This window comes from Zootoca vivipara, chromosome 8, assembly GCF_965207765.1.
Source record: "Zootoca vivipara chromosome 8, rZooViv2.hap1.1, whole genome shotgun sequence".
In the NCBI taxonomy this organism is placed as follows: domain Eukaryota; kingdom Metazoa; phylum Chordata; class Lepidosauria; order Squamata; family Lacertidae; genus Zootoca; species Zootoca vivipara.
In genome coordinates this window covers 62,565,735-62,583,328 of record NC_142591.1, presented here as the reverse complement: position 1 = coordinate 62,583,328, position 17,594 = coordinate 62,565,735, and the positions used below count along the sequence as shown (strand labels likewise).

At 42.1% G+C, this 17,594-nt stretch overlaps 1 protein-coding gene across 6 annotated transcripts in view; it reads left to right on the top strand.

The window, feature by feature from the left end:
- Positions 1-17,594, top strand: part of RUNX1T1 (RUNX1 partner transcriptional co-repressor 1) — a 152,499-nt gene that overhangs the window by 134,587 nt on the left and 318 nt on the right. For all 6 annotated transcript variants that reach the window (XM_035126463.3, XM_035126461.3, XM_035126462.3 and 3 more), the window contains 2 exons: positions 1,776-1,966; positions 15,637-17,594. The exon at positions 15,637-17,594 is cut by the window's right edge and continues 318 nt beyond it. In XM_035126463.3, coding sequence (XP_034982354.3) covers positions 1,776-1,966; positions 15,637-15,912 — 467 coding nt within the window. In that variant the 3' untranslated portion in view covers positions 15,913-17,594. The remainder of the gene's footprint in view (positions 1-1,775; positions 1,967-15,636) is intronic.

Below are 17,594 nucleotides of genomic sequence, written 5' to 3'. Positions count from 1 at the left end.
AGTAAAACATTTTTATTAGGAATCTTATGTTTTTAATTAAACAGAACATTTAATTAAGGTGCTTCTTAAGTGGGTGAAACAATTAAGAGCAAACACTTGAATGAAACATGTCATAATTAGTTTTAATAGAGTGTTAATTGGTACTAGGTTTGCCAAGTTAATAATTACTGCTTATTAAATTTTCAATTAATCATTGTCATTTTCCTTTGAATAAAGATGAAAATGAGATACACTAAATCAGGGGGAGGATAGTTTCCTTGTTAATTAGAGTAGTTGAGTTTTTAAAAGGAAAGAAATCACTTGTTTCAGTTGTCAGTTGAACACGTGAAATCTTTCACTTCTCTTGCATCCAAAAAAAACCACACCAAAAACGCCATTGGCTCATTGATGACAACTCATGTTATCCAGTGTGATGTATTTCTGTATATGTTCTTCAATGTAAGTCACTTAAAGACCTGCTTGGTGACAACTGAGTGATAAGTTTAATTTTTATTATGAAGAAATAACAGTACAGTGGTACCTCCGGTTGTGGACGGGATCCGTTCCGGAGCTCCAGCCGGATCCTGAGGTCTCTGCAATTGGAGGGACCGCTTCTGCGCATATGCGCGGTGTGGTAGAGCGCTTCTGTGCATGCGTGCATGGCAAAACACTTCCAGGTTTGCCGCTTTCACAACCCAAAGTTTATGTTACCCAACGGTAACGTAAGCTGAGGTGCTACTATAAACATATTAGCAATAAAATAAAAACCATAAGGTGGTATTCTAATAAGTTTTACTTAAAGTAGACCCATTGAAATTAATGAAGACACCTAAGGTATTTTCAGTAGGTCTACTCTGAGTAAAACTTGATTGAATACAACCCAAGTGCTTCTTCGCCAGGTTACACCTCTCAGCTTGAGTGCTTGTGCCTGGCTGGAGGTGTGTGTGTGCGTTGAATTATTGGATTTTTTTGTGGTTTGAATGTAGACCACAAAAGTAAGAGTTACAACTATTTCCGCATTTTTGCCTCCATTCCTCCCACTGGCATGTGGCCCTCAGAAAGTTCCCCGTGAGGGAATGTGGCCTTTGGGTTAAAAACCCTGCCATGCAGTAACTCAGGCAAGGCCTGAAATACAGTGGTACCTTTGGTTACGAACTTAATTCGTTCCAGATGTCCATTCCTAACCTGAAACTGCTCTTAACCTGAGGTACCAGTTTAGCTAATGGGGCCTCCCACTGCCACTGCGCCGCCGGCGTGCGATTTCTGTTCTCATCCTGAAGTAAAGTTCTTAACCTGAGGTACTACTTCCGGGTAAGCGGAGTCTGTAACCCGAAGTGTTTGTAACCCGAGGTACCACTGTAATAGCCGATCCTTCCCCTGTTTACCTCTGCTTCAATTCCCTTCCCTTCACTTGTTGTTTCTGTTGTGTCTGTTTTAAGACTGCAGGCCCCTTGGGGCAGGAAACTGTGAAGCCGGTTCCATGCCAAGTACATTGATGACACTATATAATTAATATATTAAAATTGTTGGCAAAATAGTTAAGCTATATTCTTTCTCCTTGGCATGCAAGTCTCTGGTCTGCTAGTGTCCCAAAACAGTAGCAGTTCCTTCCCATGTGCCATGTGGTGGTATAGTCCTTGGAGAGGTTCCATTCGGTTGACGGAGGTTTGCCCTCATGAGGAATATCATTCAAGAACTTTCAGAGATCTAACTACTTAGTACATGGGAACCATTTCCCCTTGACCAACACCCTTTTAATGTTCCTGTAAAGCTGAGGGAAATGTCTTGCTTTTCAGAGGAAGCAGTCAATGAAGTAAAACGTCAAGCAATGACCGAGCTGCAGAAGGCAGTGTCGGAGGCAGAGCGGAAAGCCCATGATATGATTACTACGGAGAGAGCTAAGATGGAACGCACGGTCGCAGAGGCCAAGCGGCAGGCAACAGAGGATGCACTAGCTGTGATCAATCAGCAAGAGGATTCTAGTGAGGTAAGCCCCTCCCCTGCGGAAAAGGTCAACTCCAGATTCACTCCCAGCATGCGCTTAAGTGGGCCCGTGTTTGAGTTCCCCTTTCAAAGTGTGTTTTCTTCCCCTCGTGTTTATTTTCATGTGTCTTTGCACTAGGCAAGCTGTTGATTGTAAAGAAAAAGCAAGAACGTTGTCTTAAGCAGAGGAAAGCAATAAGAAAAAGGAGGAGTTGACAAAAATTGAGTTAGGCGAATGGTCCTTATCTAGTTTGACTGGGAGCAGATTTCCAGTACCCAAGGTGAGGTCGGTTCCAGCTCTGCTGCCTCAAATCCTTTTTGTAACTGGAGGTGGTCTGTGGTCTACCAGTGACTTGAACATACATTGGCTAAGACTACCATCCCAAATACATTTACTTGGAAGTAAGGGCTTAGCCACACTTCCTATTGTCCCATTGCTTTCTTCTGAGGAAAACTGCTCTTTAGCGCCCAGTCAGACCAAATGGCAATTTGTGTTTCCCCTAGATTGCCATTTGTTCTGATCGATTGCTAAAGAGTGGGTTTTCACTTGGAAAGGAGCAGTTCCATTGGAAAGATAACAGGGATCTCTTCCAAATAAATGTGTCCAGGATTTGAACGCAGCTCCATTAAAAGTGACCTGGCTGCTCCCGCATATTGAAAGCATTGAAAGTGTTTTCTTTACAGTTATTTTTTGCAGCCCACCTACTTTCTGCTTGTGGCACACAGTGGTTTAAATTGTGTGTGGGGGTTCTGTGGGGAAAGGCCTTGGTGAATAATGCTACTTCCAAGCATGAATTTGGATCTGGTGATCTCTAGTCCCTCCTAAGTCCTTGTTGCTCCCATTCCCTGGATGAAACAATGGAGCACCAATTTATTGGTGCTGTATCCAAAAATATCTTCATTTTTTCCTTCGACTATTCACCATCAGTTAATGAGGTGGAAATTGTATTTGGAGAGTATCAAAGAACATGGGGGGGGGGGCGGTTTCCCTGTGAAATTCACATGGGTGTGGCTTTCATTGTGTAAGTCTTACTTTGAGGTGGCCAGAAGGTGCTTATGAGTTTTCTTTCTTTCATTCTACAAATCATCTCCCTGATGTTGTGGGCTCTGCAGCCTTCCCAGGTGCTCACACTTAAAACAAAGCTCAGCCAATGGGTTTTGAGGAAGCAGGGGCTGAGAAGGCTGCAGACCACCAAGAGATAACTGTACAATGGGAGCGGACACTCATTAACACACACACACCCCTCAGTCACCGTGTAAGTTAGATGTAAGTGCAAACTCCGCCCCAAAACAAAAATATTAAAGAATTTCTCAAGACTCCTGAGAAAGAGGCAGCGGTAGTGGGAAAACACCATCTTTTGCATGAGGTGAAGTTTATTTAGAAATAGTGGGCAAGATATGGCTTAGCACTAATTTGAATGGGGCTTCAGCTTTATGAATCGAGTGTACACAGCCTTCAGTATCTTAAGTGTACATGAGCATATGAAGCTGCCTTGTATTGCGTCAGCTGATGGGGCCATCATGTCCACTGCTCTGGCTGGCAGTGGCTTTCCAAAGTCTCAGGTACAAGTCCTCTCCCCACCCCCACCCCGACTTACCACCCCACTTTTTTTCATTTGCACAATGCCAGAGATTAAATTTTGAACCCTACATGTGTGTGTGGCCTATGGATACACAGGCTTAAGTGCAAATGTGCTAATTTAAGTCTGCATCCCTAACTAAGCACACTTACTGGAGCATAGGCCCCCATTGAGCTCAGTGGGGGGGTTGTTCTGGGGGGGAAAACAACTCAAGATTGAATGATTAAAGGCAGGCCTTCCCCCCCCCCCAGCCAGAGCAGGAACTCAGCTCTGGAACATCTTAGTTGGGCACTATTGCCTTTCAAAAAGAACAAGGGAGAGAAGTTGAACTCTGGCACCTCTTTTTCAAGAAAAATTGCATTGGTTAAAGGTTTATCACTCATGTATTTTGATCCTTAGCATATATGTTTGGAAACAAGTATAACTGAGGTTAAAGAAATGGAGGTGGAGGTTACAAGGCCAAATCACTTTCCCCTCAATAATAAATATAAACTCACATGCATACGCCAGTGGACTGAAATATAGCCCTAGGAAATGCAACAGTAGTTTAGAGTACATGACACGGGTGGTGCAGGTTGATTTCACCATATTTGGGAAGGGTGGCATATTTCTTAAATAAGCAACCACAAAAGTCCCACCTCAAATTTATTTTATGAACTCTCTCTTAAAAGCAAATATGAGTTAGGAGCATAGTCTTAGGCTGACAGTTTCTCTCTGCTTTACGCTTCAAATTAAATTGTGCATTTTCTGAAAAACAGTATGAGCACTCCAGTTGGGATGTTTCAAATAGCTTTAAACTGATGAAAATAGCTTTCGGCAGAAAAACAAACCCTTATGTGTTATTTAGTGGCTAAAACCGGCATTGTTTGGGTTTTTTTCCCCCCAAAGGAAGGTGGAGTCTGTATTGTGTATATATTGGTCAGCATAGGGCTGGGTTGTCCATGGGGAGCAGGGAAGGGAACATGTTAGCAGAGTTGTGAGAATATTTCCTCAATTAGAATTTATTATTTCAGCCACAGGGATTACGTGTAAAGGGAAGGGCTAGGGGCGTTGAATATGGAAGATGAAAAATAGAACCAAAGAGTAAATTAGATATAAAGATGCTTAACCTCAGTTCAGACTACAGCATGTCAACGAAAGCTTTGAATTTTTATGGGATAAGGACATGTGGTACCCTATATTAACAGGAACTCAGGAGTGAGAGAAAGCCAGTTCTGAAGTGTTTGGGACAAAATGAATTCTTGTGTTTTTCAGAGAATAAAGAAACGTTAAAAACCCACGTAGAAAGGGAAGTCTTGATTAAACCCGCCCCAATAAACAGATGCTATGTATAATTCCTTTCAGTTGAACTGATGGGAGATTTCATTCCTCCTACCCCCACCCCCCGCCAGCCGTTTACATGTAACAAGGTCTTTCAGAGAGCATGGCTTTTAATTAATTTATTCAATTCTAACTTAGAGATTTCTAAGGAGAGGTCTGTAGTGCTGACACATTTTACATATGTGTCTTATTGTGAAGGATTCACATGCTCTTAATTGTTTGAAATGGTTTCCTTAATGTATTCAGTGAGCTGGTAGCGTCAGAGTGACTTGGGTTAAAAGATGCAAATTAGCTACTTGCCCAATCATGAAAGAACTGGCAAAAATCACAGGCAGATAAATCAGCGGCATGCTGCAATACGTATCCATTATTTAAGGGAGAGTAAGATTTTAATTGGTTCCAGGCATCTCCAGAGATGAAAGGCTATTGTGGAATCGCTGGGTGCCCAGAGTTTCAGCTTAATGTGTAGCAGATGAATAAGGAGGAGACAAAAGGAATTGATTTTCAACATCTGAAAGTTTTCTCAGGAAGAGAGTCTAGGAGAAGAAGTATATGCATATATTTTTTAGTACTTAACTGTTCCACTGAAGAATTAAATATGACATAAATTAAAATATAACAGCATTTTGTAGCTCAGATATGCCAAGGCAGTGTCTTTGCGAATGCAGTCTGCTATGATCATAAAAATACAGTCCTCTCTGTACAGATTTACATCAATGACTCTTTTTTTTGTTATGAAAAGTTAAATCAGAAAGCTGAATATCTACCAGGAGGAGTGAGTTTGGTACCTGGAGGGATGCCTGAGGCTTTTGAACTTTTTGAATTGCAATATGAACTGACCCAGGTGAATGTGCGTATTGAAACTTAGGGCAGTATCCAGAGAAATCAATCTGCTAATCCAAAGACTTTGACTGCACAATGAAACTTCCCCTCCCTCTCCTTTTCCCATGCATCCCTTCATGTTCTGGAGGGAATTTGGGGAGGGTGTGCAATGACAGAGGGAGGGGAAGTTCTGTTGAGCAAGCAGAAACCCTTGGGCTAGTGGATCTCCTATCTTGGATGCCACCTTCTCTTATCCACTGACTTCCTCAATTTCTGAATGTTCCAATGCAGTTCTAAGCTCCAAAAATGGTATCAAAATGTATTTAGAAATGTATATGGGGGTGGGGGAGGTGTTTCTCTCTCTGACCCTTGGGGCTCTCACTTCTCCACACACCCTCTCCAAGCTGCATAACTTATTTCCAGGTCACATCTCTCACTAACCCTGCTCCATGTCCTCTTCAGATGTATTTGCCTAGGTGGAATGTGCCTAGATTGAACTGTGACAATGCATCTTACTGACCTGTCTGTGGGAGGAGAAATATCTGACTTTTTCATGGCTGGAATGAAGGAGCGATCTGCCCGGTGGGGCAGAGCCATAGCAACAGTCTCCCAGCAGGACTGCCACTTTCTATTTTCATAAGGTTTTAGCGTTTACTCGGAGTAGACTCCTTGAAATTAATGAACCTACATTAGCCGATTCATTAATATTGGTGGGTCTACTCTGAGTAGGATTAACAGTGGCTACAACTCTTATGAGTCCATGTTTTCAGATTGTGGGTTCTACACTTTAGTAATGCCAACCTACAGAGGGATGATGCCTTGCATCTTGCTCTTTGACACCTGCGTCCTCTTGCTGGCTCTTATAGACTGCGGGTTGTGCAGCGTGATGGACTGCAGAGGTAGTCAGAATCCTAAATCCATTATGGGCGTGTGGGAATTTTCTGGGGCTTTCCATTGACTTCAGAGAAGTCTTCTGTATTCGCTTGTGCTATTGTTGGCGGTGGAACTGAGCCCTAGTGAACACAGGATACCAGCTAACTCCTGTTCCCTCTTTGTCATGTCCCCATGTCCCCCCAGTCCAAGTTAGTGGAGCCAAGTAGTGCAAGTGTGTAGCATAAATTCTCCACTACCAGGTCATGGGTTCCATTGGCTTGAGGTGTTTTAAGAGCATTCTTTCCTGCCCAGTCAGTCTAATTAATGAATACAGTTGCTCAGTAAATCCCTATTTACTAACCTCCTAAGGGGCTAGTAACAGACTTTACAAACTTTTTTCTTTTATCGTTCATAGCCCTCGTCAGACATTTGTGGAGATTTTGGGTGGGCTTGGAGTGGGAGAGGGCAAACACTCAAGTTCCACCTCAGCATCCTCATATACTCTCACTTCAGAAACTGCCACTTTTGCACTAGGGGCTGAAGAGGACTTTAGAGCATGTTGGGGTAAACAACGTGGGCTTTGATGCTTAGACCTTTGGACCATGAAATGGTTTGGACTGGAGCCGACTTGCACAGGGATGTTAGTGGGCAGGACTTGCACACATGCCTCTACAGCATGGGTAGGCAAACTAAGGCCTGGGGGCTGGATCTGGCCCAATTGCCTTCTAAATCCGGCCCACAGACTGTCTGGGAATCAGTGTGTTTTTACATGAGTAGAACGTGTCATTTTATTTAAAATGCATCTCTGGGTTATTTGTGGGGCATAGGAATTTGTTCATAAGGTCTGAGGGACAGTGGACCGGCCGCCTACTGAAAAAGTTTGCTGACCCCTGATCTACAGACTCCAAACTTTAAGCCCACACTTGTTCGCCCCAAACGTCTGACTAAGGCTTATGAATACATTCAAAGCAGGATCCAGAATGAGCCACTCAAGTGCTCCCCCCTCTACTGGCATGCATGGCTTAATCAAGGATGTCCTCTTCTGATTAAACCATTGTTTTTTATTATGTTTGAATGGGGGGAAAGATGGTTCAGGCAAACTCTCCAAACAGAATGGTTTGCAATACTCCTTATGCAGTTCATTCAAACCATCGTTTAATTAATTGCTTCTTCTATGGATCCAATGACGAAGTAATTGATTAAGTCACTTATTTAATTAAGAGAGCTCCTGAATTTGACCTATTTCTTTCCAAGGCCAGACTACCAGACCACTTTCATAATTTCATGTGAATGGAAGTTGCGTTAACGCGCACCTGAACTTATCTTTGCTACTGCACAAAGCATAAAATTAACCTTTCTCCACAGCTTAAAAAATAGAAACAGGAAAAGTTCCAACATAAATGAAAGAATTGGTCTAGTTGTGCCTAATTGGTTACTTAATTTCATTGGAAGAAAGGATGTTTTAGAAGTAGAACAACCCGTCAACAGATAACTTCTTCACCACTTCTTTATAGCTATAGAAAAGGAAGCTAGGCAAAAAAAATGATGCACTCATCAGAAGACTATTTGGCTAGGGGCCAAACCATGTGTGAACATGCTCTCCTTTAGTGACTTGCTGTGCTTGGCTTGGCTTTATGAGTTGTGCAAATGAATTTAAATGGTGAGGACGAATGGCTTAGTGAACCTACTGCCAAGGTTATTAGAAAAGTTAAAACATCTGTTTTCCTGTACCAACGTACAACGACACTGGAGAATCTTACACATACCGTACCCTTCACTCCCCATGTGGGTTGTAGAGTTTTTGCTAGTTGGAGCAGATGCTTTTCTTTTCTTCTGACATCTGTTCAGATAAAAACACAAGTGCAGCTGATCCAACAATATTATGTTGGGTATATCTGCTTTGCAATTTTGCTCGGCTGTACGTTTTGAAAACACCACATCTAGCATCCCCCCCCCCCATTAGCAGACTTTGAAGATCACAGCCAAAAGTGTGACACCTAAATGAAAGAACATTGTGGAGCATTGCTGTAGTTTGTATTGGTAAATTCATGTGTTTATAGGCATTTGCAAAGTGACTTAACATATTAATTTATCACAGAACACACTTGAACTATATTTGTGTTCACGTATTGAAAGTGGATGAAGAGTTGAGAGATTCTGGGGCTTCCCACATTTTTAGTGGGAATTGTGATTTTGATAGACTTCTGATAGACAATACTGTCAAAACAATCAGGAAAAACGTAAACAAATTAATATATAATTATGTCCCTCTATGCACTGGCTGCAAAAAAAAACCAAGAAGAAAAATGTGTTCAGTAAATTCACTATAAATTGTTGCTGTCATTCAGGTGATTTCAGGTTTAATCTGAAATCAAGCTGGATTTCAGTTTGTTGATAACTTCTCTCTCTTGCATCATCGGATTTTAAAAAGGCAAAATAATAACAGAATTGGAGCTGTCAGAGATGCACAAGGGAAACTGTGTTTTAATGCTCAGGAACTTGGCAAAGTGGTTTTTTATGCTATGGATTTTTGTATTATGGATGTATGTTCTGTATTATTTTATTAATACTATTGCCCAATAGAAGTTTGGCTAGCCTTTGGCTAGAACAATAAGCTTATGGACTTGGACCATAATTGTGAGAATTCTCTTAAAAATGGATTTTCAAAAGCAGGGAAAATACTTTAGCTATATAAACACCCTTTAATATGTGAATTTGTAATCATTATAGAAGATGAAGCCAAGACCTCAGGTGGTATTCAAGCTTGCTTAATCCAGATTCTGATTGGTGTAAAGGGCAGTTTACACACTGATTGGTTAGAAGTGCTCAGTTGCGATGGAATGAAACAAAAACGCAGAAGTGGTATTCAAGCTTGCTTAATCCAGATTCTGATTGGTGTAAAAGGCAGTTTACACACTGATTGGTTAGAAGTGCTCAGTTGCGATGGAATGAAACAAAAACGCAGAAGTGTGTGTGATCTAAGAAAGTCCTACATATTGAGGCATTTTTTTTACTATCTCCTTGGTGATTCTATAGAAGGCACAGCACTGCCAGACTAGCTTTGAACCATGTATCCAAAAAGGTCAACATGAGCAAATCCTTGGATTTCATGCCTTGCCCTTTCCAGGTTAAGGAGATCCATTCTGCATTTCTCAATTTCAGTAGCCTTAAACATTTTTAAACCTGTGTTAGATGATAACCACTTAACTTTCTGCAGCATCTAGTGTATCTGTGTGGCAAACCTTCCAAACCTTGTCCCTGTTGATTTGACATATAAGAACAGGATAATAATAATAATAATAATAATAATAATAATAATAATATATTATTTATACCCCACCCATCTGGCTGGGTTTCCCCAGCTACTCTGGGTGGCTTCCAGCAAAATATTAAAATACAATGGTCTGTCAAACATTAAAAGCTTCCCTAAACAGGGCTGCCTTCAGATGTCTTCTAAAAGTCTTTCTCTTTGACATCTGGTGGGAGGGCGTTCCATAGGGCTGATATGGTAGATCAGGCCATATCAACATGCCTAGGCCAGCATATTGTTTTGCAACAGGGACTGGCCAGGTAACCCAGATAAGTTCTCCTGTTGTGCATCTCATTCGTCCATTCATGTTTCAGATGAGAATGGCAGCCTGTTTCATTGGCTTAGTTCACTGGACTCAATGGCAATTAGCTGTCACCATCATTTATCTACTTGACATCTACAATGAGGCAATGGATTACTTTGAGAGAGAGAAGGTCTCATCAAAGTGGCTAGGCCATTACAATTGCTGTCATTTAAAGTTTGAGCACCAAGGGATTCATTTATGTAAGCAGCACTAGTTTATGCCTGACATACACCAATAACAGCACAGCCTGTACCAAATTGCAAACTAATTCATGGAGAATATGGCCATGAATGGTGGCTCTACACTAACCTCTGCAAGGGCAAGTCCTGTCTCACAAACCTATTCGAGTTCTTTGAGCATGTCAACAAGAATATGGATAGAGATGATCTGGATGACATAGCAAACTTGGAGTTGCAAAAAGCTTTCGACAAAGTACCTCACCAAAGACTCCCGAGTAAGCTTAGTTGTCAAGGAATAAGATGGAGAGGTCCCACTGTAGATCGGGAATTGGTTAATTTGCAGGTAGCAAAGAGTAGGAATAAATGGACAAGTTCTCTGGAAGGAAAGATGCATAAAGTGCAGTCCCATAAGGATCGGTATTGGAACTTGTGCTTTTTAACTTGCTCATAAACAATCTAGAGATAGGATTGAGCAGTAAGGTGTCCTGGTTTGCTGATGATATCCCAAATAGTTCAAGGTTGTTAAAAACAAAAAGAGAATGTGTGAAGAACTCAAAAAGGACCTCTCCAAACTGAGTAAATTGTGGGGCGAGGGACGAAGTAAGATGGCAAATGCAATTCAATGTTAACAAGTGTAAAGTTCTGCCTGCTGGAGCAAAATAAATCTTCATTTCACATATACACTCATGGGGTCTAAACTGGTGATGACAGACCAGCAGCAAGACCTTGGGGTCATAGCAGCTGCATGAAGACATCAACCCAGTGTGCGGCAGCTGTGAAAAAGGCACATTCCATGCTAGGGATCATTAGGAAAGGAACTGAAAATAAAACTGCTGATATTATAATACCTTTATGGAAATCTACGGTGCAGCAGCATTTGTGTACAGTTCTGGTCACCTCACCACAAAAAAGGATATTGCAGATTTGGAAAAGGTTCAGAAAAGGGCAACCAAAACAATTTAGGGCAACACCCCTATGGAGAAAGGTTGCAGCATCGAAGACTTTTTGATTTAGAGAAAAGGTGAGTAAGAGACATGATAGAAGTTTATAAAATTATGGCTGTTTGGACTTCTGTCCACATGAGAACTACGGTAAGCCCCCCGACATTCCATTTGCAAATTGGCAATTGCCACCTAGAGACAGAGACCGTAGCTCAGTGGTAAGGCAGAAAGTCCAAAGTTCAGTCTGTGACATGACATCTCCAAGGCTGGGCAGCAGAGGATGTGAAGACTCCGGAGAGCCATGGCGAGTATATCTGAGCTACAAGAGCTTGGAAATTCAAAAGCATGAAACCTCAGCATCTAATATATTCTTAGCTCACCCAGGAGCTGGTTTCCAGGGAGAAGGTGCAGAAGTGGGACCTTTCTCCAGGCACAGAATTAACTAATAACAAGCACTTTCTGTTCCTTTCAGTGAGGTGTAGATAAGGTTTCCTCTGTGGCTCCATTGAAATGAATGGGGGTTGTGCACTTGTAGTATGGCTTGCTGGTTTGCAGCCCAAGCATTTTATCATGACCTTAATAGTGTTCTATTAGAAATCTCCCACCTTTGCCACATTTATAATTTTGGAAACTTCTTTCCATTGCGATTATCTTTTGTTTGAAAATAAAATATTAAAACTACAACGAGCCCTCTGCACTCCCTGTAGATAAAGTGTAAGCAGAACAAACCTGAAACCACGGACAGTGAATCAAAGCCAGCTGATGATAGACAAGGAGTCTGTATTCCCAGCAATTTTAACCACTAAAAAACATCTGTTTCTCTGTGTTGGTAATTCCACCTTTTAAAAAGAGTTTTTAAAAGATGGGAACAATTTTTGCAAGTAGAAGAGAGGGGGGGGAATCCCAGTTCATGCATTTGTAATTACCTGGTTTAGTCTGCAGGCTTAATCGGTATGAGTTGAGTTAGGAAAGCTGCATGCATCTGATTTCAATCTAGTGAGGAGAGAGGGAGAGGGAGAGAGCAATGAGTATTGGACACTTAACTATTCTTGCATCTGCCAAAACATTCCTGTGCCAAAAAGAGAGAGTAAATCTAACACGGGGACTGTTTTCTAAAGAAGCCACTTGACTCCGATTAAATGTTTAATTTCCTTAAAACAGTGTTTTGGATTTAGGTCTTTGTTCTTTCCTGGTAATTGGGATTTCTGTTGTAGTTTAGGAATCTCACTTATCGGCTGGCTCTGCTCCAGCCATCCAGCTGGCATTGCAAAGCTGGAGGAAAGTGAGCAGCAGGCATCCTTTCTGGTGGCTTCCCACTTGGCAGGGAGCGAAAGGGAGCAGAATTGGAGGACGCCGTCAGCTGGCGGTATTCTTAACAAGGAATTTGTTGTTTGGAATTAAACGCAAGCAGGGAATGAACTTCTTAGCATTTTTAAACACAGCCCTTCTTTTTAATAGAAAGAAATGAGGTTTCAGCAGTGCAACTGGGCTCGCTTGACCAGCACTGTGGTGGAAACCTATTAGCATACAGCGGAACCTCGGTTTACGAACACCTCGGTTTACGAATTTTCAGTTTACGAATGTCGCGGACCCATCTGGAACGGATTAATTCACTTTCCATTACTTTCAATGGGAAAGTTCGCTTCAGTTTATGAACACTTCAGTTTATGAACAGACTTCCAGAACCAATTACACCCATGCTTCGGGTTAAGTACGCTTCAGGTTGAGTACTCTGCAGACCCGTCTGGAACAGATTAATCCACTTTCCATTACTTTCAATGGGAAGGTTCGCTTCAGTTTATGAACGCTTCAGTTTATGAACGCTTCAGTTTATGAACAGACTTCCTGAACCAATTGTGTTCATAAACCAAGGTACCACTGTATTGATTCCATGCCAGGGAAGTCTAATGCAGTTTCCTTAACCCTAGGACAGTAATCCTTTTCTGGCCAGGGACCAACTTTTTAGTCATTTGTGCAAATGGGGAACCCTTAAAAAAAAACACCCATATATTTATATAGTGTTAGTGTTGCTATTGTGGCTCAAGCCATGAGCCAGTAGCAGGTCCTGAACCACTGGTTGTAAATCAGTGGCCTAGGGTGGCTTATAGTTAGCAAAAGCCAACCTTCCCTTATACTGTAGGCCACAAATAACCAACATGGTCTTTGTGTTGGGCCTGAGGCTGCAACTTTTATAACAGCAAAGTGTGTAAGCACGGTTGCAAGGTTGCTGTAATATTTATGGTGGATTTGCTCAGGAAGGGGAGAAATCGTAGTTTCTTTTTAATTGCATGTCAACTTAAAGCGCTAGCTGCTGCCATGGCTTCAGGAGAACAAAGTCCCAAAATTGTGAGGCAGCTGCCCAACCTGTCTCTGAAGGAGCTTCATGGGCAGTTTAGTGATACAGAAGAGTGCTGCGTTCACCTGCAAACTGAGTCTTGATGTGTCTGCTGTGGCGCACAGCTTTAAAGAGGCCTTTTATAAACTCTGGAGAGTCTGTAAACATTCCTGTTCGATTGAATACGTTACCGCTTTTGTTTTAGAAAGGTTAAGCTACCGGATGCATGGGGTTTCTTTCATCTAAGCCTTTCTAGGACCGACCCCACCAGTAGGCAGAAGGAAGTGGCTGCCTCAGGTAGCAGATACTGAGGGTTTGGGCAGCCAGGCAGATCTTTGTGTGCTACCCAGGCTGCCCTGCATCAGTTCAGATTCAATGGAGGAGGATGCCCCATCACTGGGGTTGGAAATAAAATTCAACTACCTGGAGGAATGTGTTTTAAATGTATAGTGTGTACACAACTATACTTTTACATTTAAGATGTCCAGCATTTCTAGTTTCTACTATTTTTACTTTTAATGGTCTTTCCTACCTATTTTTAAAAATATCTCACCTGCCCTTCGCCATAAGGTCCCCGCAATAAAATGTGCAATTATAAAAACAAATAAAAACATAGGGCGTGTAAATCCATTCCAAATGGAACAGAACTATAGAAATTCAGCCCCAAAAAAAGGAGTTAGCCAGCCCCACAAAACATGTTACCTTACCTGTCGAAGACCAGGATGAAGAAGTGCATTGTCAGCATATGGTGAAAGGTGTACAGTAAAGAAAGGTGTACCTCTGTGCATGGTAAACTTAATAACTTTCTATGTGCCAGGAGTTAAATAGTGGAACCCGCAATCCACAATTTAACGCCTGGCACAGAGAAAGTGATTATGCTTACCATTTGTGTGAATCTAAAGGTGGCCTAGAAAACTGAACCCTGTGTGACTTGGAATGGCCATGACCAGGGGTCAGCAACCTTTTTCAGCCATGGGCCGGTCCACTGTCCCTCAGACCTTGGGGGGGCAGGCTATATTTTGGGGGGGGTGAACGAATTCCTATGTCCCACAAATAACCCAGAGATGCATTTTAAATAAAAGAACACATTCTACTCATGTAAAAACACACTGATTCCTGGACCATCCGTGGGCTGGATTGAGAAGGCGATTGGGCCTCATCCAGCCCCCAGGCCTTAGGTTTGCCTACCCCTGGCCATGACTCGGTGTGCATGCAAAAGGTGTCATATCCAATCCTCGGCATTTCCACGCAAGGCTGGGAAGGACTCCCCCCTGAAGCCCAGAAGAGCCAATGGACTCAGTGCTGATCTAGATGGGCCAATTCTCTGCATCAGTGTAATGCTGCTTCCCATGTTCCCGTGGGTGCTTCTCCCCCCCCCCACTCAAAAACAACAACAAAAGCCTGTGTACTTATAGCATAAGGTGCATTGTAGATAATGATCTATGGTCCCTCTTTAGATGTCCCATGGGCAGCTCTTTCTCCGTCTACCCTGACAGCTCCCTGCCTTTTGGAAACTCCCCAGAGCTGTAAATGGGGTGAAAAAGCAGTTGACTCCTTTCCACTTGGTATTACAATTTATATCTCCAATTCTTTTAGCTAGGCCAAGATTAAGGGTTGGATGCAGAGGTGCCCAGAGCAGAAGTATCTTTCTGAAGACACTCCTACAGGCAGAAAGCTATCTTTGGTGATCCCCCTTTCCCTTGCATTCCTCTGTGCCCTCCAGAAAGTCTGCTCTGAAGGGTTGGTGGACCTCAGGAAAAGCACCAGGGCCTGCAGAAGAAAGGGGAAATCGGCAGGATTCGCTCCCCTTCCTCCGGCAGCGCTTCTCTACTAGATCCAAATCACTTCTGTGAATGGAAGGAGCCTTTCCGTTCACAGGACAGCAGGTCCAACCCAGCTGTTAGCAAGTATATTGTGCTAATACTACCATAAATACTCATGTTGACATTCCAGCCAAATGACTGACATGCCTTGCTCCATTCTCTCTTTCTCCCTCTGTCTCTTCTGCAGAGTTGCTGGAACTGTGGCCGTAAAGCTAGTGAAACCTGCAGCGGTTGCAACACGGCACGATACTGTGGCTCATTTTGCCAGCATAAGGACTGGGAGAAGCATCACCACATCTGTGGACAGACACTTCAAGCGCAGCAGCAAGGAGAGACACCAGCAGTCAGCTCCTCCGCAACGCCCAACAGTGGAGCCGGGAGCCCGATTGACACTCCACCAGCAGCCACGCCTCGGTCAAACACCCCTGGGACTCCGTCCACCATAGAAGCGACTCCTCGCTAAGACTGAACCGCAGAACTACTAAAAACAAACACAAACACAAAATTCCTCATCCTCAGATGCTCAAAGGTTTTTACTGAACTGTCACGTTTCAATACTGCAAAAGAACTTTAAACTGTATCTTGAGGTAGAAGTAAAACAAAAAACAAAAACAGAAGGCCAGTAACGGGTCATAATGACTTCTTCTGGAAAACAAAGATACCTTTCCTTTAGGAAACTGAGAAGAGCAGATAATTTTAACACATTCAAAATGATAGATTTGACCTCCTCCCTGTTATTTTCCAGTAGCTGGGATTTTAAACTAGATGACCTCATTAACAGACGCTTTACCAAACAGCAAACCAAGAGATTGCTAATTGCTGTTGAAAGCAAAAATGCTAATAATATAAAGTCACAATGTTCTTTATAACAATAATGGGATTTAATAAATAAAAAATGCGAGAGAGAGAGAGAGAGATAGATAGAGAGAGAGATAGAGAGAGAGAGAAATAAAGAAAGAGAGAGGGAAAACCCTCAAGGGCATGAGCATTGGATAAAACAGCAGCAGACATATTAAGAAGAAGATGTATAGTGTCCGTGGGTTACTGACTGAACTCTGAAGGCCCGCATCAAAACGCGCAGATGTGCAGCAGATTGGAAGGAAAAAATGTTCATTTTTTTCTTGTTTCTGAATGAAATATAATAATATCCAGGTCAACAGAATGAAAAATGGAAGATGATTTGCAGTGGGATGTAGGACTTAAAAAAAAAAACAGCAGCAAAGGGGGAAAAATTGCCATTGTACAAAACGGCTCCTCTTCCTTTCCGTTCTTTGTTTTGTTTTGGGTTTTTTTTTTCATTTCTGTTTTTGTTTCTTGTTTTCCTGTTTAGTACAGAAATAAGGACACAGCCTGCAGTTAATTAGCATTTTGGCAGCTACTACATCAACCAGCTGCCTCTACCCCCCACCCACCCCCCCACCCAAAAGAATATAAAGTTTAAAAAAATCCCTTCACTTTTTTACAAGGTTCCACAGAGTACGACAATCGGGTCTATTCAACCTCATTCATTTTTTTGTATCAACAACGATGGTAAATAACAGTGACTCCAGCTCCAGAACCCTTCCAAAATTCTTTCCATCCCATCCTGTCTGGGTTTTTTAATAAAGAAAAAAAAAGATATATTAAAAATGGGGGGGGAGGAATCTAGTAGTTCTCTTGGTGTTATAACACTTCTGTCCTGTGAGGTTTCCCAATGGTGTTTTCTCTTGTAAATGTGTTGGACAAATGTGAAAATGCATTGTAGTTAACCATGCTCACATTTAGTCTTCTTTATTACTAGTAGGTAAGAAACCTGTAACTTTCTATGCTGCTTTTATATCTGTATGTAGTAGTGATATTTCTCTAGTAGTTCAAAAGAGAGAAGAAAATCCCCCCCCTCTTTTCCCCCCGTTTGTCTTAAAGAAAAGAAAAGGAGAAAAAAAAGAAGAAGCTATCTTTCGGAGCTGCTATTTCACTCTGTTATAGGGGAAAAAACGTAGCATGCTTCCCGGAATGCTAACATATTGGTGTTTTTGTAAGAGGGATGTACATAAATGTATTTTGCACTGTCACAATGACTCCCTAGGCATGCTTTTTGGGGGGCAATCTCTTTTTAAAGATGCTAGAGCCATTTCACCGAGTTTATCTGTAGGATAGAATAGTGGT